The 26,288-nt window shown below is 40.5% G+C and overlaps 1 protein-coding gene across 9 annotated transcripts in view; it reads left to right on the top strand.

The window, feature by feature from the left end:
• The first annotated feature begins 5,557 nt into the window (after positions 1 to 5,557).
• lrmp (lymphoid-restricted membrane protein) overlaps positions 5,558 to 26,288 on the top strand; it is a 33,818-nt gene continuing 13,087 nt past the window's right edge. For 4 of the 9 annotated variants that reach the window (XM_034112601.2, XM_034112597.2, XM_034112603.2 and 1 more), the window contains exons 1-20: positions 5,564 to 5,774; positions 6,675 to 7,384; positions 7,935 to 8,042; positions 9,065 to 9,245; positions 10,589 to 10,650; positions 10,770 to 10,845; positions 11,326 to 11,484; positions 11,576 to 11,693; positions 12,106 to 12,156; positions 12,340 to 12,417; positions 12,682 to 12,738; positions 12,920 to 12,979; positions 13,662 to 13,726; positions 13,901 to 13,994; positions 14,425 to 14,571; positions 15,240 to 15,341; positions 18,538 to 18,689; positions 22,660 to 22,771; positions 23,710 to 23,953; positions 25,438 to 25,490. In XM_034112601.2, coding sequence (XP_033968492.1) covers positions 6,730 to 7,384; positions 7,935 to 8,042; positions 9,065 to 9,245; positions 10,589 to 10,650; positions 10,770 to 10,845; positions 11,326 to 11,484; positions 11,576 to 11,693; positions 12,106 to 12,156; positions 12,340 to 12,417; positions 12,682 to 12,738; positions 12,920 to 12,979; positions 13,662 to 13,726; positions 13,901 to 13,994; positions 14,425 to 14,571; positions 15,240 to 15,341; positions 18,538 to 18,689; positions 22,660 to 22,771; positions 23,710 to 23,953; positions 25,438 to 25,490 — 2,574 coding nt within the window. In that variant the 5' untranslated portion in view covers positions 5,564 to 5,774; positions 6,675 to 6,729. Of the gene's footprint in view, positions 5,775 to 6,674; positions 7,385 to 7,934; positions 8,043 to 9,064; positions 9,246 to 10,588; positions 10,651 to 10,769; positions 10,846 to 11,325; positions 11,485 to 11,575; positions 11,694 to 12,105; positions 12,157 to 12,339; positions 12,418 to 12,681; positions 12,739 to 12,919; positions 12,980 to 13,661; positions 13,727 to 13,900; positions 13,995 to 14,424; positions 14,572 to 15,239; positions 15,342 to 18,537; positions 18,690 to 22,659; positions 22,772 to 23,709; positions 23,954 to 25,437; positions 25,491 to 26,288 lie in introns of all 9 variants that reach the window. The other 5 variants (XM_034112604.2, XM_034112602.2, XM_034112600.2 and 2 more) reach the window with 3 other exon arrangements.

Here is a 26,288-nt window from a genome sequence, read left to right as displayed (position 1 = left end):
ACAACATTGGCTTCCAAAATGTAGTAGAGTAGAAGTGTTAAGTACCTTGAAATGAATTATACACATTATTGAAGACGTATTTGGATCCTTTTTTGTATTTGTATTAAAAGTAAAAATGATTTTAGCAGTTTTAGCTTCAACAATGAAGCAGTTGACAAGAAGTAAAGTGGAAAAAAATGTTGTACTGAATGTGTGGTGAGAATTGGGTTCATGTTGTAATTTGAAAGAGAATAGTTTGGTGTGGATTAAATCAAGAACTTCTTAGGCTGATAGTGGTTTCAACCATTGCCTTCAAGCGAGAAAATAGGAATTGAATAGGAATCACATTCAATCCCATACGTCTTCTTATAATGGGCTCATTACACAACACAACAACGGAGAGTCAGCGATACATAATACGCTCATTAACACAAATTAAGCCTACAGCAGAGAACATTATGAATCTGTTTCGACCTGTAGCGCTGCGTAGAGGTGCCTGTTATAGGCCTTGAACAATATAATCCAGTCATTACTCATTACCTAATAAGATGTTTCAATTAGTATGTACTTGCAGGCAAGATAATATATTCGGTGGGTGTACAAGGAACGACGACCAATAGTGGTTTGTTAAAAAAAAAACGTAATACTTTCAAATCATTTAGTTTCATAATAACCGCTCAGATAACAGTTCAGTAATGCAATAATGGAGATGCAAGATAAGTTAATATTTGGAAGGAGTATTTGTTTTTATTAGGTCCTGCTTTTCATCTGCCACATTTTAGTCAGACAACACTTTCTATTTATTAGATTTTTTATTAGTGAAATTGTAGACATGACAGATTATAAATGTGCCAGGCATTCTCATGTAATACCAGCTGCCACTTGCACTTACACCTTTTTTTGTAAGACATTGTTCTTCCAATTTTTCCTCCTACAGTCAAATCACTGAATGCTTAAATCAATGTTACCTATTACTACATGAAATAGAGTCCTGAGGGTGACAGGAGTGTAAAGTACACAGATGCTCAACCAGCTGTTACAAAGCTGGGGAAACATCACTGGGATGTGTGTGTGTGCGTGTGTGTGCGTGTGTGTGTGTGTGTGTGTGTGTGTGTGTGTGTGTGTGTGTGTGTGTGTGTGTGTGTGTGTGTGTGTGTGTGTGTGTGTGTGTGTGTGTGTGTGTGTGTGTGTGTGTGTGTGTGTGTGTGTGTGTGTGTGTGTGTGTGTGTGTGTGTGTGTCATTACATCCACCAACCTGTATATCAATGAGTTCCTCTGCCATCCATGCAGTAAACAATGAGTTTTTATCTTCGCAGGGGACATATGTTGTCTAAAAGACACAAAAACAAACAACGTTAACCGGTTCTATAAATCATGATAACATAGAGATAATTAAGTAAACATAATATACTAATAAATCAAGAAGCCACAGGTTTATTACATTACATGTTGTCACAAGAAACCAAGGGTCTCAGTCTTTCAAGCAGTACACTTCTTACACTCTAAAAAAAAATACACCGGCTCTACTTAAATAAATTGAGGGTAACAATTTGCGTTGATCTTTTTAAGTATTTCCAATTTGATCGATTATTAAGTTAATCCGAGTAGTACCCATTTATAATCTGATTAACTCAATTAGTTCAGTACTACAAACATAATTTCTTTCACAATTAAAATCTAAATTAAGTTGAACCAACTTAATTTTCATTTTAAAGATGGAGTGGTATTAAGCTGCATTTAGTTTAATTTAAGATATTGCAATGTATTTATTTAAGTCCATACTACTCAAAAATATCCAAGCAAATTGTTACCTTAATTAGAAACTCATTTCTTTGAGTCAAAAATAATATACACATTTAAGTTCCACTTTTTAACAGTTTATGTGTTCTTTACACAATGACCTTTTTATAACAAATGTTCTCAAACATGAAATAAAAGTAAATACAATAATTAAAATAAAGGCATGAACCTGCTTCAACGTTTTTAACATATCTTTTTTGGTAGTTTAGGTTAAGTGTGTATATTAGCCCCATCAGCATCGCACAGGCTCTTGTCGCATCCGAGATTTGATGGACTTCTGTTCCTTCAATCACTATTCTTGCATCCGCACCCCTGGTCAAGAAAGTCTTCAGCACCTCATTGCTAACTTCCACTTCACCATCCTGGAATAAGTAGATTAGAAAATGCATTACAGTGTTTTTGGTGCAATCAGATTTGAAAACATTGCATTGTGTTATACAAGTTACAGTATGATGTAAGCATCGTCTTTACTTACTTAAGTTTTCCTTGAAGAGATCCTCCTTTTCACGAAGACACACCACCAAGCACTGGATAGCAACCTCTTTTATTCTTTCCACCGAATCACCCTTAAAAGGAGAACATTTTAATGTTGAGAAAGAAAAACAAAGGCTTGTTTGCAAAAACTGAACATGCCGGGCATTGTCAGTTGTTTCATATTTATTTTAAATCAGTTTTTATCAAATGTAACGTTAATTCTAACAAGAAAATAAATATATAAATATATACATAATGTATTACAAATAATGAACTTTGACTGCAACTGTGAAACAAAGGATACAGGAGAATACAAACAGCTAGCTAATCAGTATGCTATGCATGCTACAGTAGTTTAAAACAAGTAGCTAATGACTACCTTACAGCTTGTGTTATATGCAGTAAGCAGCTGTTGTCAATGAAGCTGAACAAAAATGGCTACTTACCAGGTAACTTGATAGATTATTAGGTTAAAATCATGTTGTTACATTGCTATCTAGAGTTCTGCTTCCAGGATGAATGCAGATGTCTCCAACTCAACATGCGGTCAGCAAAGTCCGGGCAAGTCCAGGCGTGTGTTCAGTTTTGAAACTAAACCTTTGAAACTCAAAAGATATGAGTTACTCTAAGTGAATATATCCCTACAGTTGAGTGAACAGACTTATTAAAATGAGTTGTAAACTAACTAAAATAAGTTGAGGTAAAAAACTAAAAAATGTATGTTGAAAAAGTATTTATTTTAAAGTGGAATCTACTAACCCCATGAATCGGTTTTTAGAGTGTACTTAAAAGCAACAATGTATTCAATTGTATTCAACAAAGGTGTGAAGAAATATAATGGTGTTTTTATCAAAGGTAACCCTTTAAAACAATGTTCTATGTAGGCCTACCTTACACAACCACAGTTAAGTGCATTTATTAAGTGCATGCATGCAGGATGCCCACCTTCCAATCTTGCAGCAGTTCCTATTATATGTTATCTTTGCAAGACGAAACTTTCCAAAAATATATTTTTTAGAAGTGCAGAGAGAGGTAACATGAAGTCTTTATCTTTAAGTGCAGTACAATTAGGCTTTCCCCCCTGGTAGAGCCTTGTTGCAGCGGCTGCAGGTTCGGATCTGAGTCTGACCCATGATCCTTTGCTGCATGTCATGCTCTCCTTCTCCCCTTGCCTTATAAAGTAACACATCAATCTTGTCTCCCTTTAAGTTAATTATCTGTTCCAATTGGCTTGGATTAGACAGGCCCTGCCCCCTGCGGCAGAAAGTTGTTTGCACAATAATCCCAGATTACAGAATTGTGAAGTAGCGGGTGAGCACAGTACAACACTGTGAAAGTAATGCACTTTATCCACTATACAAAAATGTTTAATTGTTTTATGTTCCTTTTTTATGTTTGTCCTCTTTGCTTATGGTTTTTTTCCTGAACCATATCCAACACTTATCCTTGTGAGTGTGCGTCTGTGTGGTTGTGTGTCTGTCCACCATAAACTCTACTTAGCGTGAGCTTGGAAAGTGGATTCTGCAGAGCAGGCTTCACCTGGAGGAAGAGGAGAACGAGTGCAGGAGGGAACGCTCATATCCTTTCCCCAGTCGGACGCTATTTTGTAGAGATGTAGTCAATCAGGTTGACCAGTAGCGTTTCCAAGCTCCGGAATATCTTTTGGATTAGTATCTCATCTGTTTATTGTGACAATAAGAGCACTGTTGGATGACTGTGGCTCTCAAGGCCTTGCAGTGCTGCTCATGGCAACATGAGGACACGCAGCAGTGCTGGAATATCTCCTATGTGGAGCATCAGCGGGGGTTTGTAGGTGTCAGGAAGAAGAGGAATCATCAAGATGGTACAGCTGGAGCAGCTACTGAGGGTAGGTGCTCTCCAATCATAATGATATTGAAGCACAGAAGCACACCATGGTTGTACAAACCAATCAGCCGCAATGCCGGCAATACTTTGAAGCTCAGAAAACTACTGACAGCCATTGAGATGGTGGAAATGTAGCTGCTTCCCTTGAACAGGGCTGTTTGTTGTTTATTTGACCCATAAAACTTCCGTGCTTTACATTATTTTTTGGTGCCCAGTTCATTTAATATTTTCTCACAACAACATATTACACCCCTATTCATATTTCTATGAAATTGTTTATTTAACTGCTGTTGAGATGGTCTGTCTTTGGTACTCAATGAGGAAGTGGGTCTTTTTTTGAATAATATCATTATTTTTCAATGTTGTATCTTTTTATACTGATAATTTGAACTAAAGACATGGACATGTGTTCAGCAATAAAAACAAAAACACAATACTGTATTGAATGGATCAAAAATGGGATGGCAAATGTATTTTTAGATGCAATATGCTTTGTGAAATAATTACAGTAACATTGACCTTTACAAATTTGATATGGCATTACATATACAATGAAACGGCATGCTAGTTGTTTACATTTTAAATTAGACCCTTGTGTCAGAAAATATCAGTACTTACACTTACTGCCAGATTTAAACACCAGCTATATATGTTTATCCCCACACACATGTCAAGGAGTTAATATTGTAGGAGAAGACGAAAGACCCCGAGGTTGATATGAAGACTAAAGATTACAATTTGTATAGAATAATCTTGTACTTTCTGCGGATTAGAATAAATATTTATAGATGATGGAATAGATAGAGATATTGTTTATTTACAGTTCATTTTATTTGTTGGTAAATTCCCATTCATAAACACTTTCACAAAGAATTACAGCCATAGGGCACCACTATTCAAAACATTAGTAACTGTTATAAATATGTTTAGCCTACCAGTGTTCCCCTGACATAAACATAATGTGATTTTCATATATTTTCTTAGGTTAAATAAGATTGAAAGTGTGTGTGTGTGTGTGTGTGTGTGTGTGTGTGTGTGTGTGTGTGTGTGTGTGTGTGTGTGTGTGTGTGTGTGTGTGTGTGTGTGTGTGTGTGTGTGTGTGTGTGTGTGTGTGTGTGTGTGTGTGTGTGTGTGTGTGTGTGTGTGTGTGTGTGTGTGTGTGAAGTAAATACTAATAAATTAAATAAATATTAAGATATTCTATTCTGTTCAATCACAAAAATGGCTCGATGTAGGTGACACACTAAAAAGGGGGATGGACTATGCTTAGTAATAAAACCGTTTTTACTTTATTTGACTTTTAAAATGTACAATACCACCATAAATATGACGTTTTCCCACCTGTAGCTTGATATGTTGGGTGCTGTGTCTCCTTCCAGCCACAGGGAGGGGGTGCTAGCTTACTTTTAGCGTCGTGGACACCCACTTAAGGTTTAACTCTTTCTGTCTCAAGCGCGTACTCTCTGTGTGGGTCTCGACAGGTGCCCAAACATTTCGTCAGATATTTGCTTCTACAAGCTAAACGAGGTAACAAACAATTATACCCTTCTTGCCAAAGCCTTTTTGAAAGACAACCCGAAAAGGTGTTTTCTTTATGCTTGGTCGTCAGGTGTTTGTAGAAGATACATTTGCGTAAACGTCAGCTGTGGTAGCAGGTAGGATTTTTATTTTGTAAAGCTTTTAACACTTTTGCATTGCTTTTTCTGTCAGAGGGTTCTGATTTGTCTACTTGGGATAAACAGTTGTAATGTGTATTTAAATTGCAGGGGTTGCACTACGGAACATTTTACTGAAACAAATGCTCTTGTGTTTTTAGTCCGTGAGGTAACTCGTGCATTAATTAGCTGCTTCACACACCTGGACCCTAAATATGTGACGAATTCATTTGGATTTGGTTAAATGGATGAATATTTTAACATTACAAAGGCAGGATTGAAAATCTCAAACCTTTTGCATGTAACCGTACTTTTTTATTGGACTCTATCTTACTTTAGTTCTGGGTCCATCCATTTGTATTGAGCTGTGTTATTGGAGGTTATAATTTGATTCCCCATCCTCTGTTCCGTCCTTCACTTCTACTTGTTTTTCATTTCTCAACACAAGAACTACCTTCTCTATACCATAGAAGTTTGGAAGTAATAATAACTATTTGGCATTGGATGGAAAACTGTGATTTATATTGGGCTACTCATTATATGGATCTCAAATATTCACAATTATTCTCTATATGGAAATATTTTTTCTTCCTTACACTCCTTTCATACCTCTAAACTTTGATTACATTTTTTTGATTTTCTTTTAATGTAAAAATAGCCTGTAAAATGTGGAGATGTACTGCTTTTTTATTGTATCATATTAGACTGAAGATCCTTTGGACTGACAGACAACCTTGGATTTTTTTTAAAACAATGACGGACATTTTATAAATTATTATTTTCGATAGTTTTATGGACCATTAAGCTAGAAAAAAATGAAATAATAAACTAAAATAAATGTTTGTTTTAGCCCTACTTTGCATTCAGTAAAACACATATGTTCTGCTTCTCTCTCCTCAGACTTCAGCCTCTCCTCTAGCCAGGAAGCCAGCACTGCAGCCCTGCCATCCGCAGCATGGAATATTACACGCCCCAGCCAAATCGTCGCCACAACCCCGTGGACAGCATATGCCGCAAACTGCAGACCATTCAGTGGCGCGGTGACCGAGAGCCCAATTCACCATTCCAGATCCCCAAACTCTCCTCCAACAATTACTACAGCCCGCAGAGTGGCCTCAGGCACAACCTGGAAAGCATCCTGAAGAAAGGAACCCTCTACAGAGATGAGGGGGGGAAGGGGAGAGGGATGAGTGCTGCTGCAGCTTCCCAGAGGAGCAACAAGGGTTCCTCCATCCCTCTGCCCACATCTTCCACCCCTGCATGCAATACCCCCTCGCCAACTAACCTCACATACACTATCACTAGCACTGTAAGTGAGAGGAGAGGTGCAGAAGGGAGTGATTTAAGACACATTAAGACATGGCCAGGGCATTGTTCCACGCCCACAGGCCAATCCAAAGAGTCCCGTTACTTTTCATTCACACCCCAGACGGTGCGGCCCGAGAGCGAGAGTCCAAGCAAGAGCCCCCCCCTGTGTCGTACCATCACCCCAAACCAAGGCACCCTCTCCTACAACCTCAACTTCTGCTCAGCGGACCGTGCAAACTCCACCGAGTGGGAGCTGCCCTACCCAGCTCTGGTTGTGAAACGGCAGTCCATGGGAGATGGAGGTAGGGGGGAGCGGATGCAAAACAACTGGGAGGTTTAGACTGGTGTACAGTAGGAGTGTACACAAAGCAGATTATGTTAGGAGTGAAAGTTAATTATTGACCTTTGAAACAGTTTGACAAATACCAGCTTATTTTTCCAGAGCTTTCAGCTACAGCTTATTCACACATTTATGTTTTTTAAGCATACTGCATCCCCTGTTAGAAAAGAAAGATACAATTGTTAGTGGAGAACATTTTGATTATTTTATCTTAATTTCGGTTTAGCATGCTGTGTAATATTGGCGACAGATGCTTTAGGAAGAATTACATTTTTTGGAGCCAATAACTAGTTTAAAACCTACAATATTTCAGTCTGTGCTTACATGTTACAAAAAACTGTAGTCATTGGCAAAACAAGGGTTAATGGTGGGTCCAGTGGCTAGTGTTTAGAGTAGTATTTTAATAGTGGCTGTGTCTTTACACAAAGTGTGTCATGTGCTTGCTTTGCTTGGCAACTTAATTCACTGCATTTATGTGTCGGTGGGCGTGTGTGTTTGATATTCCTGCTCAGGATCTTCAGTAGCCTCTGAAACCAAGGAGAATATGGCAGAAATCAGCTTAATCTGTGAGGAGAATCTGCTCGATACCATCTTCTATGCCTGTGACACCCAGCGTCGAGGTACACACACACACATACACACACATACACACACACACACACACACACACACACACACACACACACACACACTCTCATACACACACACTCATTAATGGTTGGGTCACGCATTTTCAGAAAGAAGAATATAGCAGCTGACACATTTATAACTTGTCATTGGGTGTAGTGTTACAGTGTCTTTTACGGTTTAGAAGACGGAAGAAATCCCCACTCACACAGTATCGGCATTGTCCGTGTCTTCCTCTTGTGCCTGCTGGCAAAAGCAACACAATATGTTCATTTTATTTGAATGCTTTCTTTAAGTGAACCATCACGTGAAGCTGCTGTATGGGATGTGGTATTTTTAAAGAAGTACAGACAGTGTTTGGTAACTTATTATTTCTTCTGTCTTTTATTATTTTTAGGATTTATTTCAACCATTTTTGAAGAGGAAGATTTGTTCTTTTCCTGTTGCGTCTGCATGTGATTTCATCTTAAATTGCTGTCTCTTCTGCCGTTTGCTGTTGAGCTTTCTTTCCATCTACCTCGGTGATCTTTGGGTATATTTCATGCTAAAAACATTTCTCAAGGATAATATTCAAATGGGAAAAACGAATAACATCCAAAAATGTTGAAGTCTTTGGTTTAATATCAAATTGAGTGATGATGCATAGTTTAATTCCACTAAAGCTGTCAAAGTATACCACATTTCTGTTTAATTTAGCTTTGATGTGTGCATTGCCAGAGGTTGAGTTTTAGTGAAAAAGGTATTTATGAATTTAAAAGATTTTATAATTCAATGCATTTCTCTGGCAAGAAAGAAAACTAGTCCACTGTTTGTACTACTGTTATGATAACTGTGAAGGCTAACCATTTTCTTTTAAATGATTGAGAGATGTGAATCGTTATTATTCTGCTTCCATGGTTACTGCTGCCCTCCCGCTAAACCCAAACAGACACATTGATTGAGCAATCCATTGTATAATAACCAACCCTAGGCAAAATTATCCAAGATGTGTGTCGGTGTTCCTGTGTTCTTGCAGGTAAAGTGTACGTCTCTCACATCGTGGACTTCCTGCGGCACACCACCAGCCGCAACTCAGGAGACAGCGGCCTCGAAGACCTTTGCAACATGCTCGACCCAGAACACAAGGACATCTCCATCGACCTGGTCACGTACCACGCCGTCATGAAGGAGTGGATCGATGACTGCCGCAACAACGGGTACTGAGAAGCAGACATTTGAAATGAAGGCCTTAATTCCAAAATATTGATACCCTAGGCACATGATCTTTTATTTTAAAATGGGGATTTTTACGTAGGGTAGCTTGACGAGGGAACAGTTTGGAACTTCTGAAGTCAAGATTTTGTCAGAATGTATCAAGCTGCCATTGTCTTCAGCAGACTCTGACTGTATCATATCAGGCAGTACTTTTTCTGTAACTACAGAACATGCTGTGACCCTCCTTTTTGTTGATTTAAGATATCATTAAAACATTTGTCAATAGTGGATACATCGATGGATAAGAAGCAAGCTTTCTGTTGGCACTACATCTCCGTAATAGTTTTTTCAACTGGAGTCCTGATTTGAATATGCAGTTTTAACAGTTGGCGAACACTTTTTAGAAATGGGAACAAAAAGTGTTTCAGAGATTAATTGTTTATATTTTGTTACTCTTTTGTTGACTAATCCTCTGACTACTATGATTGAAAGACCGCTAAACATGTTTGCTTTCTAAGCATTTGCAGCTGCAGAGTTTCTATTCCCTCTAACCTGGTATGGAAAGGCAAATCCAGCTTGCACCATCTTTAGCAGTCCTGTGCTTTCCTTTTTATTCTTTCAGAAAGGCTCTGTTAGAGTTACGCAAGTAGATATTGTGTAGGTGGGTTATGCATCAGATGAGAGATTGCTGGTGAGAAAGACTCCCCCTTTAGTTTCCGCCATGTGCATCATCATTTCACATGCTGTCTTTTGTGTGAGAAGCAGTTCTGCGTCATAATCCAGTGCACGCGGCACTTTTTTCAGGTCTATGAAATGTGCATGTGGTCTAATGCTATGACTCATACTGTGTATACAAAATGAAAGTCAAAATACTTCATTATATATACTGTGGTTACATTCTGACAAACCTGTGTATGTAAGGTTATGCATTTTAGCCATTATGTGCCTGATGTGTGGGCTCAGATCAACTGAAGGTCTTAATGGGCTGTTAGTGCAGTGATAGAGGTCCAATGTTGGAGATGAGTCATCTTGTTACTGACGGGCACACAGGGTGTTAACTGCTGGTGAAGACATGCTTATATGTAAGCATATGAAGTGGCTTTTCATACATTGGTATAACTGTGAAATGTGTAGGGGCTGTGCTTCAGAACTTTTTATACGACCTATGGTTCCAGACAAAAATAAACTGAGCATTGAACTCAGTTTTTAGTGCTCAATGTGCCAGGTACCAACAATTAAACGGCTCAATACATCATTACCAAAGGTAACGGCATAGTGCATGACTGCCGAATCCTATAAAAAGATTGTGATTATAATCCTGCCCATTTTCTCTGTTGTATCTAAGGGAAGACACACCAGATGAAGTCTCTCAGGAGGACTCAGTCAAACTCCGAGACAGCCTGTCAGGTGGGTGTGCATCTCATCACTCGGATGTTTGCTTTCTGCATGTTCTTGTATTGTACATCAATCTCATTTTAGTGATGCCTGGATGTTATATTTGTTGTGTGTGTTTTGGATCTGTTTAGCAAAGAGGTCCATGTTGTTCAATATTACTTCGGGAAGCTTGGAGGCCTTTGGAGGGGAGGCGTCCAGAGCAGAATTGTAAGTAATGTACAGGAATAAGTGAGAGATCATCCATGTTTGTGTAAATATGCAATACTATTCTTTTTATTTATATTTATGACAACTTCTTCCTGCCCTTTATCTATAAAATGTAATATAATCTATATATATATACTATACTATCTGAAAGGACAAATACCACTAGGGAGATGAAGCAACATTTTAATTCATATTTTTATTTTATTGTGGTTCGAGTGAACTGAGATTTTTTTTAAATAAGGCAATTTCAGCATCTACCATTAATTAAAGGCTGCAAATATTATTGCATTTGATTGGAAAAAAAATAATTCACTTGACGCACAACAGAAATGAATATTGTGATTCTCCAGAGGATACGACATTTAGACTTTTGTTGAAAATAAAATGTATTCAATTGAGGTTACTGCTGCTGTGCCATGTATATAAATCGTGCATGTAATGGGCCCTATTTAACCCGTGCCTGTATGTGTCTCTCCTCAGTGAGACGTCAGAGCTGGTGTGTTGTGTCGCTGACCTTCAGATGAGCAACCAAAAGCTCGAGGAGGAGGTGAGGAAGATGAAGCTGGTGGTGGAGAGCATGGAGGACAGCAACCAGAAGCTAGCAGAGGAGAACGAGGAGCTACACAATCAGGCCACGGTGTAAGATGTACTTTTATGCAAAGGCATGGCAGATGTTTATTGGGGCATGCTGTGGGTTATTGACTTATTATCTGTTGAACTTTTTGCACAGTAACCAGCAGCTGGCCCAGAAGGAGAAGATGCTGAACGAGGAGGTGGAGGAGATGAAGGCCACTCTGAACTGTAGGGAGGAGGGCAGAGCGCGCGCCTCCGCTCACAGCAAACGCGTGGTCAGTCAAAAAGAGAATACATACAAATGTATCTAGCTTCCATGTTTATGTAAATACAGATGGTGTGTGTTGTTTTCTCACAAGGGTTTCACCTGAAATGTACTGCATTGCATTGCAGACCAAAAGTTAGGCATTAACTGTTATCCCCATTTTGGATGAAAAATGAACATACTTGGAGTTCAATGTTGCTTCTGAAGCTGGAAATAGACATGTTCTGCCACAGAATGTATGAAGGTCATCATACATGTATAATTCAATGTAGAAATGTTGTCACTAGAAGAAACATTATGCAAGCTTTGAACAAGGCCCATTCTCTTAGCCACAGTTCACACTAGCGTACAGCTCAAGCCTTTAGAATGTAATATCGCAGCAGATTTAGGACTCATTCTCATTGTTCTTATTTTGTTTGCAGGACAGAGAGAACCAGAGTCTCATTGCCAGTATCGCGTCTCTTCAGGAAGAGGTACTTCACTGATCAAAGAGGACTATTGTCAGACGAGTACACGGGGAAATCAATAACCTGGTTCACAGTGAATCCACAGTACTCACCCATTCATAGATAGCCTGCAGAGAGTATTTTGTTATAGTATTTTCAAAAAAGGATGTGACCCGCAGCGCTAACCCTAACCCTTTGATGGCTCCCCAGAACTTCAGGGTCACCATGGAGACGGAAGAGCTTCAGAGGAGGATAGCCGAGCTGCGTAACATTAACACTGACCTTCAGGTAGCTTTTTACTTTGCAATTTGTTTTGAATTTGTCTCTGCATTATTAAAGCTCTACTAGACTATTTTCGATTTCCTCTCAGTATCCTTCTCTTGTTCTTTCTTTTCTCGGCCTTCAGCAATTTTGAATGTTTTTCCACCTTCCTTCCTCACAGAACAAACTTCACATTGTACATTTCTCTGTGACACATAATGTCCAACTCGCTACCATTTTTTACTGTGCTTTCTTTGTGTGTCTTATGTGACTTTATTCTCCTGTCCTCAGGTGCAAATTCACTCTTTTGATGCGGTTGTTGGTGAAAAGGAAGCTGTGATAGTAGAGGTCAGTGCCTTTTTGTATTCTAATCCCATCCCACACTCGTTATCATTCTATATGTAACATTTCTTGAATCTCTTTAGCAAACACTGGTTCAGTGCAAAAACCTACCAATTGCTTCCAATTTGTTGTTTCTGTTTCTCTTAAGAAAAACCTGAACTCATCTTGTGTTGTTTACCTTTTACAGAAGAGCAGACTGATAGATGAGCTGAAGTCCACAGTGGAGGAATACTCATCCATCACAGAGGTCAGTGTGTTCCACATCATATCAATATTTCAGTTTCTACACATCAACAACACCCACTGGTTTGTCTTTTGATGCTCTGTAACTGCTTTAAATAGTTTCTGATGTATGTTTTTGCTTTTAACTCATGCCAATTAAGCTATTTTATATTCTTTTTAAGAACCATTTGGTCTACTTTATTCATTTTGTATATGCCATGCCTGTACATCGGACCTTAATTCCCTGATTTCCATTCGGGAGCAATAGGAAAAGAGATTTGAAAGAGTTGCAGATAAAAGCTTAGCAGATAAAAGCTTAGCAGAAGTCTTAATTAAAAAAAAAAAAAAAAAGTAACACTTTAATAATATTATAAATGTTAACCATAAACTCCTGATAGTGATTTTATTTTTAGAAAATGTATATAAAAGTATGGGGAAATGCTAAAAACATGTTTAAAGGTAATTGTAGTAATTCAACACAGACGAGACATCAACTCCTACTGTAAACGTAGTTCTCTGCTGCGTCACGTTTATTGTTACTCAGCATGTGTACGACTGGCATTTTGTCTGGCTGTGGGAAATGAAACGCCTGCTCTCGCACAGACCTTGGAGTGAACAGATGTGTCCAACTAGGGAATGTAGTTTACCTCTTTAAAACCAATGGGGTTTGTACTGAGTTATGTTGGCTTCTCTGTTGTTGATTCCAGCTGCTGAGGTCACACAAGAGCAAGCTGGAGAGCCAGATGCAGATGATGCAACCAGACATGTCTGGGTGAGTGAACCGAGAATACCCCGGGAGTGAAGGGTCTGAGGTATTCACAGTTGAGGTACAACTAAGGGAATAGACAATGATAAATACATTTTTTCTCTAGGAATGTATGGAATGGCGCCGTAAAATGTCTCACAAAAATGTAACATCTTTGTTGCTTCCTACTTCTCTCCACAGTGCTGGTCTGTCCCTGTCGGTGGCCTTCAGGTTGAACCAGAGCAGCTCAGGATCCCTGCAGACAGAACTGGCTCTGGCTCAGTCACCACTGGAGGTCAGCACTCCCTAACTCTGTCTCTTTTCATCTGCTCACCTTTTCTTTCATGCACCCTGGTCTTTGATTTTTGAAAGAGAATTCATGGCCGCTTCTTCTCTGGGACACCTTTCTTGTATCAGTCAAATGGAGCCACATGTAAACTTGAATGCATTCACACTGCTTTTTTAGTTCAAACGTTATGACATCTCAGTTAACTGTGCCTTTAGTCCCAGCTGGACTTCTGGGAAGTGTATGTCTTCAGGCAGCTGATTAATCCCCTAAGATTCCCACAGCCGTAGGGTTTCTCACAAATGATACCCAATACAAAGCACTGTGTGAACATTAGATGCATGTGCTGTTTGATTGTCACACTACAGCTTCTTGCTCATAATTAGACTGATTTTAAATCTCTTTTGCTCATTTGTGTAATAATTGCCATCTCATGCAGGCCCACTATGGAGTTGACCTTTTATCCACAACTATGAGCTGTGTCTCCCCTCTGGATATGACGCTGGACAGGGAGGTGCTGCTGATGCTGCAGGGACCCAACCCGGAACAAATGGCTCGGGAGTTCAAGAACCTCCTAAATAAACTGGTGACTTTTACTTACATATTTTGACTTGGGTAGAGAATTTGCATCTGAAAAAAAATACAATTCCATCATGTATTGTTTTTGCAAGACTTTTGTGACTGTGCAAGGCATCAGCTGACTTTGAATAACTATGACTAAAGAATGTTTAAAAGTTCAGATCGAAATGTCAATTTTCAACCTTTTTGCAAGGCATTTACATTTGTTTAAGACTTGACTTGACTTTAAAAATACAAATAAACACTGAGGTTCACTTGAAGAGGCCCTATAATGCTTTTTGGGTTTTCCCTTTCCTGTAGTGTGTTATAGGTTTTTGTGCAGGTTATAGGTTCATGGCATGCAAAGGCTAAAATCCCAAAGTTCCCTCCAGATTGAGTTTCTCTCCCACACACTTTAAACACATTAAAGCATGTAAACATGTCACAGTAGAGGCACAACATACAAATATGAACCAGACAATGAGCATCATAGGGCCCCTTTAATAACCATCTACTTAAAATAGGTCAGGCTCTAATATAACCTTAGAAGTGTCAGGATAGTTTAACAGGCTTATAAATGCATCTAAATGTCTGTTTTTATCAATTATTTGGATTGTTGCAAATTATCATTTAAATTCTGGACTCTATTTTAGAAATTATATTTCTCACAACATGATTTCTCTTGATACATCTCAGAAAAGGAATTTCAGAGAAGAAACCAACTCCGTCTTATCTACAACTAGAGGCTTGTTGGACAACTGCGCACAGCCAGCAGGCGACCAGGACGCAGTTCTTCAGGTCAGATACACTTTCACAGACAAGTGTCAATTGTGTGGTCAGTGTCAGAATACTGCAATTGATGAAAGCTTAAGAAAAACTGCATGAACTGCTGTGTTGGTGCGTTTGAGCTTCCTATGTTTGCATTTCAGGTCTGAAAAAGGCCGTCTCCATCTCAAAAATATATAAGAATGATGAAATAATGTTGTGATCTCCCTCTACCTGTAGCATTTGTTCTCTCGGTCCACTCTCTTCTCTCTTTCCCACCCACTATCTCTCCTCTCCGGCAGTAGCGTGGCGTGGGAAAAAAATAAGGGAAGCCAATAATACGTCCTTTCTTTTGGGTCGGGGGTGTGGTGGTCAATGCAATAACGTAACCAGATGAGTGATTACAGCACCCGTTATCATTTTACACACATTTGTATCATACAGATGCAGGACTTACACACACCTGTTATCTAACCCAGGGGTTCCCAACCTTTATTGTGCCAAGGACCGGCAGATACATAATTTACACAATTTTAACTGATTTTAATATTTACTCACCACCAGCAGGTAGCAACATAGGCTAATTGTATGTAACAGCCTGAACAAATACTCGAACAATATGCATCCAAAACATATTAACAACGTTTAACAAAGAACCCGTGTCGTTTTTCGGAAAACCAAAAAACCGACGTTATTCAGTTTTTAAACCAAAACAGGAAAACAGATAAATCAACGTTTTATTTGTTTGATTTACAGATAATCCAGTGATGGGAAAACGAGGTGTGCGTGTGTGCGTGTGTGTGTGTGTGTATCGAGATTAAACTAATTTATTTTGGGAACACCCATAGGCTACCTATGGAGTTAGCAGATGTGTGTAAATTATTGTTCATGGGCATTTGAAAACAAATGCCGGTGTCGGACAAACACAGAGCTGAGCAGCACACACACACACACACACACACACACACACACACACACACACACACACACACACACACACACACACGTACGTCATGCGCCTTGGTGACTGGACATCTCCTTCATAAAACTAATAAAAGGGGGAGTAATCGGGCAGTTCGATGTGTGTGTGGTTAACACGTAGCAGCCTGCAGTCACTCGCTGTTCTGATGAAGGTAAACACAGCGAAGGCGGTGCGTAAAAAGGCACAGCTCTCGGCACGCTCGTGCTGCACTTCTCAGAACCGGAGTTACACGTCCCGCTGCCTCCTGATGCTGCCTGCAGCCATTTCATGAAGTGAAGGAGGTGTTCCTTCTATAAAACAGTTGCGGGCAGCAGATACCGTGAGAGTCCCGGACATGAATTCATAGATCAAGGCAGACTGGTTTACTCACCTGTTTTGTCAATCCGGTGCTTAAACAAAGGCAAGGCAAGTTTATTTATATAGCACTTTTCAACACAAGGCAATTCAAAGTGCTTTACAAAAAAATGAAAGACATTAAGAAAATGTCATTTAAAATCAGTCATTAAAAAGAAAAGCTAATAAAATAAACATATAGCTCTACACCCCTGGCCGACATGTCCTTAAAATGAAGTCCGAGTTTGAAATATATCTCAAATAATGTATGCACTGCCATTTCCCCACATAAACATAACGGTCTGCAATTAAACGGTTGTCTCCTGTACGCTCCTCTTCCTACTTGGCGCACCGGTAACTTTCTCGTGCACACAAGAGGCTGAGACCAGGCTGAGCCGCCGAATCCCTCGGAACATCATAAAAGCCATTTTCAACGGTTATCTGGTGAAAGATTAACAATGCCACTGGAGGAAATAATATGACTAGTATAGGTGCGAACATTAAACACTTTTTGAAAAAAATATTATGATAAAATATTTTTATATATTTATAATTTTGCAAATATTACGATAAACTCACAGCTATTTCGCGGCCCGGCAGAAACACCTCCGCGTCCCAGTACCGGTCCGTGGACCGGGGGTTGGGAACCCCTGATCTAACCGACAGGTCCGCACGCACTCTCCAGACAAAACTCTAATAAGCATTCATTCACAACTAAATCAGGAGACCTTTAACGTCTTACGTCCGATTCGCTCCTTTTTTCCTCTCTGTACACAGCTCCAGTTTGGGCATTGTATTTTAGTTGCTGCTGTAGCAGAAGTTTAGTACAATTATTTTTGATTAAATACTCCAAATCTCCACCCTCCATAATTGCACTTGCTTCAGTTGCTTGCTACTTTCTAACGGCGGTGAGAGTGGTGCAGTGACACTATCTATCTTATATCGATTAGATTTCTGATTCGAAAATTATAAAAGTAGGGTAGACATGTGGATATTATCTGACTGAACAAAACGTGCATTTATCAAACAGGTCTGTTTTCCACTGACCTTATTTCGAGCTATTTTCCAAAATCCTATGGAGAAATCCCATTGCTTTTTTGTCGAGGGAAACCGAGCGCAGCTTACTTCCGGGTTTTAGGACGCGTCACTGCAACACTAAGTTGATGCGATTTGATTGGATTGTGAGGCAAGGGAGGCTGGCTTCCCTTGGCATGGCCCTGACCAGCGGCCCTGACTAATCACAGGTTGGCAGGGGCATGACGTGAGCCTTGTCTGATTGGTCAATCCCTCCATTTTTGTTCACCAAGGGAAGCCTCCTCTCGCAACAGTGAGTGCAATCTACTGTTTCACCATAACATCTAGAGGGGAGCTGTTTCACTCTTTGTAAAATACTCAATGACAATGGGGGAGAGACGGGCCGGCAGCAACACACAACAAAGGATTTCCGAAATTAAACTAAGTGTTTTTATTTATTTATTAAAATTATAACTACAATCTGAAAAAACAGTGGAAGCCTGGCTTCCCTTGGCCTCCAGGAGAAAACGCCACTGGTCTCGGGAGATTTCTCACTTATATAACTCTCCAACAGGCCCCATCCAAGCAGTGTTGTTAGTCAGTGTGTTGTACCATGAACACAACCCACTCCCCTCACTCCAACTTTCTCTATCTCTCTCTTTCTCTCTCCCCCCTCCTGCATTGTGGCCACTCTGCATTCATTAGCCACGTACTGGCATACAGCAGTAAACATAGCAAATGAGACCGAAATCATTAGCGGAGCAGCGCTGTACCAGTCGGTCTTCAGTTGGTTGTACGTGGTGCCATTTTGTGTCAGTTAGTGGTGAAAACTTTTTAGAAGCGTTAAAGACCCCTGGCTGTTCAGGCTGTGCAGCTGACCCCGGACTTGTGTTCCCGCAGAAGGTGCAGGCCGAGCTGGACGCGAAGAGGGAGGACTGGGCCCTCAGCCTGGACCAGCTGGCCCAGTACACAGACTCTCTGGAGAAGGAGCTGATGAAAATGGCTAGTAACATGAGGAGGTCCCGCACTGAGATCCTGCACCTTTCAGTCAGGTGAGCTAAGCTTTGTCTCCTGATCTCTGTCTGTGGATGTTGAAATCAGGGATCTGTAGGAATGTGACTGAAGTGAGTGATTCAGAATCTGGTATAAGAGCAGAGGAAGGTAAAGGTAAGGTACCAGAGGAGGAGAGAAGATAACCGATTGCTGGCTAATGAAAGACAACTTTTCCATATGGTAGGAAAACCTTTCCTTGAGGAGGAGTCACTCTTGTGCTGCTGTGATCTCATTGGTTGATTAAACTCTTGTAGGCAGAGCTTACAAATTCATTTTCTGTCTAAGTAAGGTAATACTGATGCCACTGAAGAAGAGGAATGAGTGAAAAAGCTAGAAGCTGATTAAATCTAGCAATGTAATTACTAACTTAAAAGAGATGCAGTCTAGGCATAATTAGGTTTGCTGGTTAGTCTACCTTAGGACAGCCACTGATGATGATTTTCATTATTGATTTATCTGCTAATGACTTTGTTGTTAAAGGAATGGTCCACTCATTAGATAATTAATCAAAACGTCAGTATTTAGTGAAACATTATGTTTAAACCATACCCTGAAGAAATCAGCGATATTCCCTGGTAAATAATGATTCTATAGCTCTTTTTTATCAAAACCTTTATATTCCGTCTGGCCGCCGCCATTTTTGCCATTTTCAGTAGTCACGTGATGGTCGTGACGTCATCCATGCGTTCACTTTGTCAACACACGGAAACATGGCTGAATATTTGAGTTCGGACTCGTCAGCAGAGGAAGAAGTTTTGATGTTTTATCAGTATGACAATACGACACCCTCTGTCCGTAGACCCTCACATCGTACAAGGAAAAACTTCCGAAGAAAACCCACAGTTTAAAGGGAACATGGGAGAAACCTCAGGGAGAGCAACAGAGGAGGGATCCCTCTCCCAGGACGGACAGACGTGCAATAGATGCCGTGTGTAAATTGAAGAGATAATACATTTGCAACATAGGTAGTCCAGATGTTTGGAAATGCATGTGTGTGTATAATAGGAAGATGATATAAGATACTATATGTATGCATGTAGTACCACCCTTGCTAGCGATTCCCTCTCTAGTTTAGCATACTCAGCTTCGTTGTCCCTGGCCATAAAATCACGATGTTATGGGGCCGGAAAAAACTGGGGGAAAATACACACTAGCCGGTACTACGCTATATGGAAAGGCCACCAAAAACTGTCCTGGCCTGGACGCTAAAGGACGTTAAAACGGGACTAGCCGCTGCAATGGAAATGCGCTATAACATACCTTATTCTTACTCCGAGCACTACTTCTGCTCCTCCGTCCCTTCACACTTGCAGAGGGCGATTTCTCAACTGGCCGAACTGGTGTCCTGGTCGGTGATGACACCAGAAAGACCGATGGTACTGCATCTCCATTGAGTAATGGTTGTTCCATAAATCCCATGTTATGTTTTATCATACTCTCAGAGTAGTCGTCCGGAAATTTGAAATGTTCGCTGCATACATGAGCCTGTGAATCTTTCGGTTCGGGCCGGCCACATTTCGCTAGCCACTGCCTCTGAATGTACTTCTTACGCTTACCTTTTGGCAACAGATGGAACTAAGCATTCCGTGGATTGTTCCTATCAGAATTGTGGCAATATTTCGCGATACAGTGAGGCATATTTGAAGAGAGAAACTACAGTAAATAATATGGAGATCAACGTGTCCTCGAAAACCAAACGCATGGTTTACGTCACGTCCGGAAAATGGCGGCGCCCACAGTGTTGATGTTATTTCGGTATATAATCAGTTTAAAATCACTGATAATGTCATCGGATTAAAAAAAAAAAGAGAGAGACTGGCAGAGACTGGTCTGTTTTATCGGATGATAATTTTTAAAAAATGAGTGTCATGAGCATACCATTCCTTTAAGCACTTGAGCTTCTCGCTTGTATTATCCTTAGAGCTGGAGACCTAAATTAACCTATACAAATATGTTATTTTATGCAAACACTAAAGTTTTTTTCTAGTTGTCTATAACTATGTAAATGTATCCTGTAAATACAGGGTCGGCGTCATGGGGGGTCATTCGCGGGCCATGACCCCCCCAAATGAGTCGCTGTGCCCCCCCAACGCAGGGTGGGCAAGCCTTGCCACTTTGCCGTTTTTTTTTTTAATCATATAAGTGAAAACGTTTCCACTAAAGGTTTTTTGTGTGAAATACATCAGAAATAAAGAATACAAATATAAAACACAGCCTGAGGTGTGCTCACTGCTGCTCTCTGATTGGTGTGTTGCTTGACCAATGACCCCCGACCTTTGTTTTGTTATCATTACGTGGCTGTGTGTTTAGATGAAAGCCGGTGGCGATCTGTTCATCTGTTACACTGATTATACAGTAAAGCCATCGAAAATAATATGATATACAGTACAAGTAGCCTACTTCTGGGTCTCTGTGTTTCATTCAAGCTCGGCTCTGTGTGTGTGTGGCACGAGCGCTTTTTGTGAGTGCGCGAGCGGTAACGTGGAATGTTGTTAAAATAAATAAGAGAATAAATTAAAAACGGGTATGAAATACTATAGAACAGTAACACAAGAATACAGTTTAAAAGGGGAGTGATTAGTCAAATATCCATAAAGAAAAAGTTAATCTGTTTACAGTTCTGTTTCATATGGATGCTCAGAGATGTAGGCTATCCATAGATCTCTTCATTTTGCTCTCAAAGTGCACCAGATTGATGCATTTAACTTCAATATTTTAAAAATAATCTTCCCGGGGGAGCATGCCCCCAGACCCTCCTAGAGGAGGTTAGGTCCACTCCCACCTAAAACATGTTCACATGGATAGGATACTAAATACATTTGCACACTTTTTATATGGTGGCCTATGTCCATATGTTTCTGTTTTGGTGGTCGTGCCACAACCGTGCATGCATGCACAGGTCATAGGTGCGCTATAAAATTGCACTACACCCCTGCAATGTGTGTGAAAGACAATAGACTTTACAGCATGTTTTTTTAAATTGAAGTTGCGTTGGTGTTTATGTGTTGGTTGTTGACGGCAGTGTGTGCCCCCCCTTGGTAAATGATTGCCCCCCCATTCGATTTGTTCTAGAGCCGACCCTGTGTAAATCTAATGTATGATGTCCTTTATTGTTTCTTGTGGAACCTATATGCTGCAGGTCTCCCTTGAAAAAGAGATCTATGATCTCAAGGGACCAATCTGATTAAATAAAGGTTTGAAATGAAATGAGTTTGAGTAGATTTTCCTATCAATCTCCATATTTCTAAAACGTAACATTAACAACACCACACATCAGATCACTGGACATCTCCACTCTCCAGTGCTCTGTCTCATTTGGCCAGTCAGTTGAGCTGAGTGGGGGAAAGACCTGTCAATCATCCTGACCTCAATGACCCCAAAGGGCCCGCCTCACTAGGTATGGGTCTATGCCAGCGCTTTGGCCATGCGTGTGTGTTTGAGTGTGTGTTCATGGAGACGGCCATCCCCTTCTGATATATAACGGAGCTACTGAGGTACAGCATGAGACCAGAGAAGGGGAACTGGTCAGGCTGTCCATGCTGGATTTACTGGTGCTTAGTTGCCAGGGTGATCTCATTAAATACTGTTTGGTGGGAAAAGAAAACTGCAAAGGGCTCATTGTAGATTTGAGTTGTCCCTCCTACTACTACTACTAGTCAGACTGGATTACAGGATCAGGGTTTTGTTGAAGGACATATTGGAGGTTCTGTGAGATTAGAGGGTCCGTCTGGATCTACAAAACCGTGAAGTAAAGAAACCGTTACCGGGCCAGTCGGAGAACTGGCGGTGGTCACCCTGGGCAACAGAATGGGACACTGCATGGGCCTGCGGATTGGGTACAGTATGTCCACTGTACTGTCTTCTAGGGTCCTGCGCATCTAACTCCCCCTGGAGAGTTAACAGTGCTTTTGACACTAAGAGTTTTTCCTCTACGTTTTAATTCACACTATTTTGTTTTGTTGCATGCAGGGTGCAGGAGCAGGAGAACCAGAAGCATCAGCTTTGTGAGGAGCTGGAGCAGATAAAGACACCTCAGGACAGCAGAGCGGCCTCGTGCCAGACACCTGCACCAGAGGAAGAGGTCAGAGGAAGGATGGGAGGGCTGGATTATTGGGCTTCAGTCTATCTCTTATAAACAGCAGCAGCCTCATTCTTCCACCATTGTTAAAAGTTGTATTTCAATCTTAATCTGTATTCACCGTACATTGTTTTTAGAACATTCAATTAACTTTACATTGTCTGGGAGGTGAGGGAGTTTCACTTGTACTTTTTTTGAAGGTTTACTGGCAGGAAAGGCATATCATGTGTGTTTTTGTATGTTTGTAATTTGGATATTGGTTTGCTTAGAGAGCAGTGAGAGAGCTCCCACTGTATTCAGACAGATGGAGTCTCTGATGGAGGAGAGTCGAGTGTGAGTTGGCGGCTGAAGTGGACATGTGCACCCACACATAAACGCAGAATTTAGATGCGACCACACACCTACGCACTGCTTCTCGAACAAAATGCGCTGACACGCGCCTCAACATTTCCATTACATCACTATTGTTTTACTGCAAAACACAACGAGTTCGGTGCTGAAATAGATGGATAGATTTGCAAACGGTAACAGATTTTTCAGTTCTTACTGAAGTCATTTGTTCAGTTTAGCAAGTTTGTTAATTGTTAATCAAGAAATGTAGGCCTAGGAGTGGCTTTGTTTTATTTGAATGTCAGATGTGTTCATAAGTCATTAGCTGAGATTTGTTCAGAAACTGCTTTTGTAATTGTGTCCAGCACCTCTCTGTGGTGTCTGTTGGAAGAGATTGACTTTTTAATTTGCAATGATGCCCCTTTCAACTATGGTGTCTGTAACTGCTGAACTTCCGCTTCCTGACCTCTAGTCCTATAGTTGGACTTTGCAACAGTGGAATTCGTTATGGTGTTGCTTTAGCAGGTTTTGTTGCATTTGGTGAGGTGGGTTTTTGTACATTTCACTCATTTATTTAGACCCTGTCTTTCCTGTATCTTTTTTTTTTTTAGCCTGGAGATGACTTGGACTGGGATGAGCAGTTCGCCCTTCAAGATTTCCTGAAGAACGAGTTGGCGGAGAGGAACTGCAAAGAGCAGGGAGGGCGAACAGAGAGAGGCGAGAAGGAGGATGCGGAGGAGAGGTGGACGGTGGTGGACACAGCTGGAGAGGGGGAAGTGAGGGACACCTCCACTCCGGTGTCTGCCCTCTCTGGGAGGACGCTGCCTCGAAACGGAGCAGCAGAAGAGAGTCATGGTAAGTGGGGCACAAAGTTGGACAAAACAACCATCAGCCAACATCCAATCAGTTGGATTTCCAAATAACTATTTAAAATTATTCGTAGTGAATCCTTGAAAAGTCAAACGGTTATACTGAAGTTTTGAATTGGCTTGTAACGATTAAATCTGTATCAGGAAAGTTAAGAAGTGAGGAGTCTTCATTGAGCCTTTTTAAAATCCACTATCCACAATAATTAGCCCAGAGCTAGCTGCAAACTCATAAAGCCCAGCCCAATATGGATAAATATAGTTTCATGTTTTTGTAGCCCCATTCTGGCCCCAACTCGCCCGTTCCTAGTTTTGGATCCAAATCAGTCGGAACAAGCCTCATGAAACAAGAATGTGAACTAATGCATCCTTTCTTAGCATGAGAATTTTGAGACCACACTTTTATCCACATTCCTAGCTGTAGATCATGCGTGTGTGTGCGTACACTGAAGATGCCTGTCTCACTCTATTGATAGCTATAAATATACAAATGTGCAGATTTTTCTGCATTTTGCAAAGTGCTTCACAGGATAAGTATTTTAGGTGAAAACCGTTCCAAAGCGTAGTCATCATCTTTGTGTGTTGATTTGTATGTGTTTGAGAGAAAGTCTGGATTATCCCCTTGTAATCCATGGGAGTCACAGGGCACTCAGCCACCCTTGAAGCACCAGCACAGTACACACACTCACCCACTGTAGGTGTGTGTATCCCCACAGTGGATACACACACTCTGAGGCCCTTGTAAGTAGACCCATGCCTTCTATGGTTGCTGTGGCCCTGGTCTTATTAAGTTTGTGAGCGTGTGTGTGTGTCGACACAGTATGTGAAATCCTCTCTTCCTAAAGGTCCTTGTATGGCCAGGTGTACGACCGGTCTGAGGCCACAAAGTGAGCCCAGTAATCCCCCCCATTCCACTGCCTGCATGAGCAGCTGGCAGGCAGAGACAGAAAACTAGAGTGTGAATTTAGTCATTAATGCCACCTTAGCCATGCATGGTATTTTAACCTCTTCGCCCCTCCCTCAACTCAATCCCTTGCATAATAGACGGTCTGCCCTTCTATGGTCAAAGGTGGGGTTGCTTTTTGATGGATATTAACCCCTTTATGTGAGGTCGGCCCAGACCCTAGGGGTTTTTAAATCCTCACTGAAGACACACTTCTTCTCTCTGGCCTTCTAGTCAGAGCTGAGTACGACACCTGACATTTCCCTGTTTTGTTTTTATATTTCCCTTGTAAATTATTGTCTTTTGTTATTGTAGCCAAGTATTTTTATTACACGTACAGCACTTTGGCTCGACCAAAAATCGTTTTTAAATGTGCTTTATAAGTAAAACTTGATTTAGTTGAATTGGAGACAAAAAATGTATTCAATGAACAGGATCTATGTTTTGTCCTTTTTTAACCTAGTCCATCCTCCTTTCATTGTTCATAGTCAACATTGTATTGTCGTCTTCTTCCTGTGTATCTGTTACAGACTATGCAGCCTGTACTGAGTCAGAGCACGACTTGGATGTCCAGTCTATGCAGGTAAATTAAATTGTGGCATTTTCTTTCATGGAATTATGTTTAAGCGTTCTTGCAATGGGTTGGAGATTGTGCCTTAAATGAAATGTGTGTATAATCCTTGATCGATTGAGGATAGCACAGGAACTGACCTCGTGGAAACCCATGTACATTTGGCTTAGGGCAGTGATAACAGGGATATGTGAAATTGTCCTTGTAAAGGAATAAGGCATCTAATCTATTAAATAAAATGAACGATCTAGAAAATAATTGGCCATTGTTGACTGAGAATCTCAATATAGACGACAGGAATGTTTAGCTGCCAGGTGTGTGACGGTCACGGAAATGGGAAATGTGACTGTCAGCAGGAACATGACTGTACCAAAACAAATTTGGTGCTTGATTTTCATTTGGCACACAGCTCTGTTCTTGGTATTGTAATTATCCACTTCCTTTTGTTGTGGTGGGAAGGAAGAAGGATGTTTTTAAAGTTATCTATAACAACTTTGGTTGGGTGACTGGAGCCATCTTTATGCTCACAAACCAAACTTTTAGTCTGCTGAGGATTTATTTTATACTGATGTTTTGGTATGAAAACTAGCTTGACACTTCGCCCTCACACATTTTACTCTGCTTTCTGTATTTCTTTTGTCACACCAATGCAGTTTTTACAAATGTAGAAGTCGTTAGTTCTCACACTTTTGCAAATTAAATCTTTGAGGGCAAATTGCATAATTTAATACATTTTGGACGAAAATATTATTAAAATTGGTCGGTACAAGGAGTGTGCTTCCTGTGCAAATGTTTCCTTGTTTTGTGTTC

Source organism: Pseudochaenichthys georgianus, chromosome 23 (genome assembly GCF_902827115.2).
Source record: "Pseudochaenichthys georgianus chromosome 23, fPseGeo1.2, whole genome shotgun sequence".
Classification (NCBI taxonomy): Eukaryota; Metazoa; Chordata; class Actinopteri; order Perciformes; family Channichthyidae; genus Pseudochaenichthys; species Pseudochaenichthys georgianus.
The sequence above is the reverse complement of the archived record's forward strand: the minus strand, read 5'-3'. Positions and strand labels throughout refer to the sequence as shown.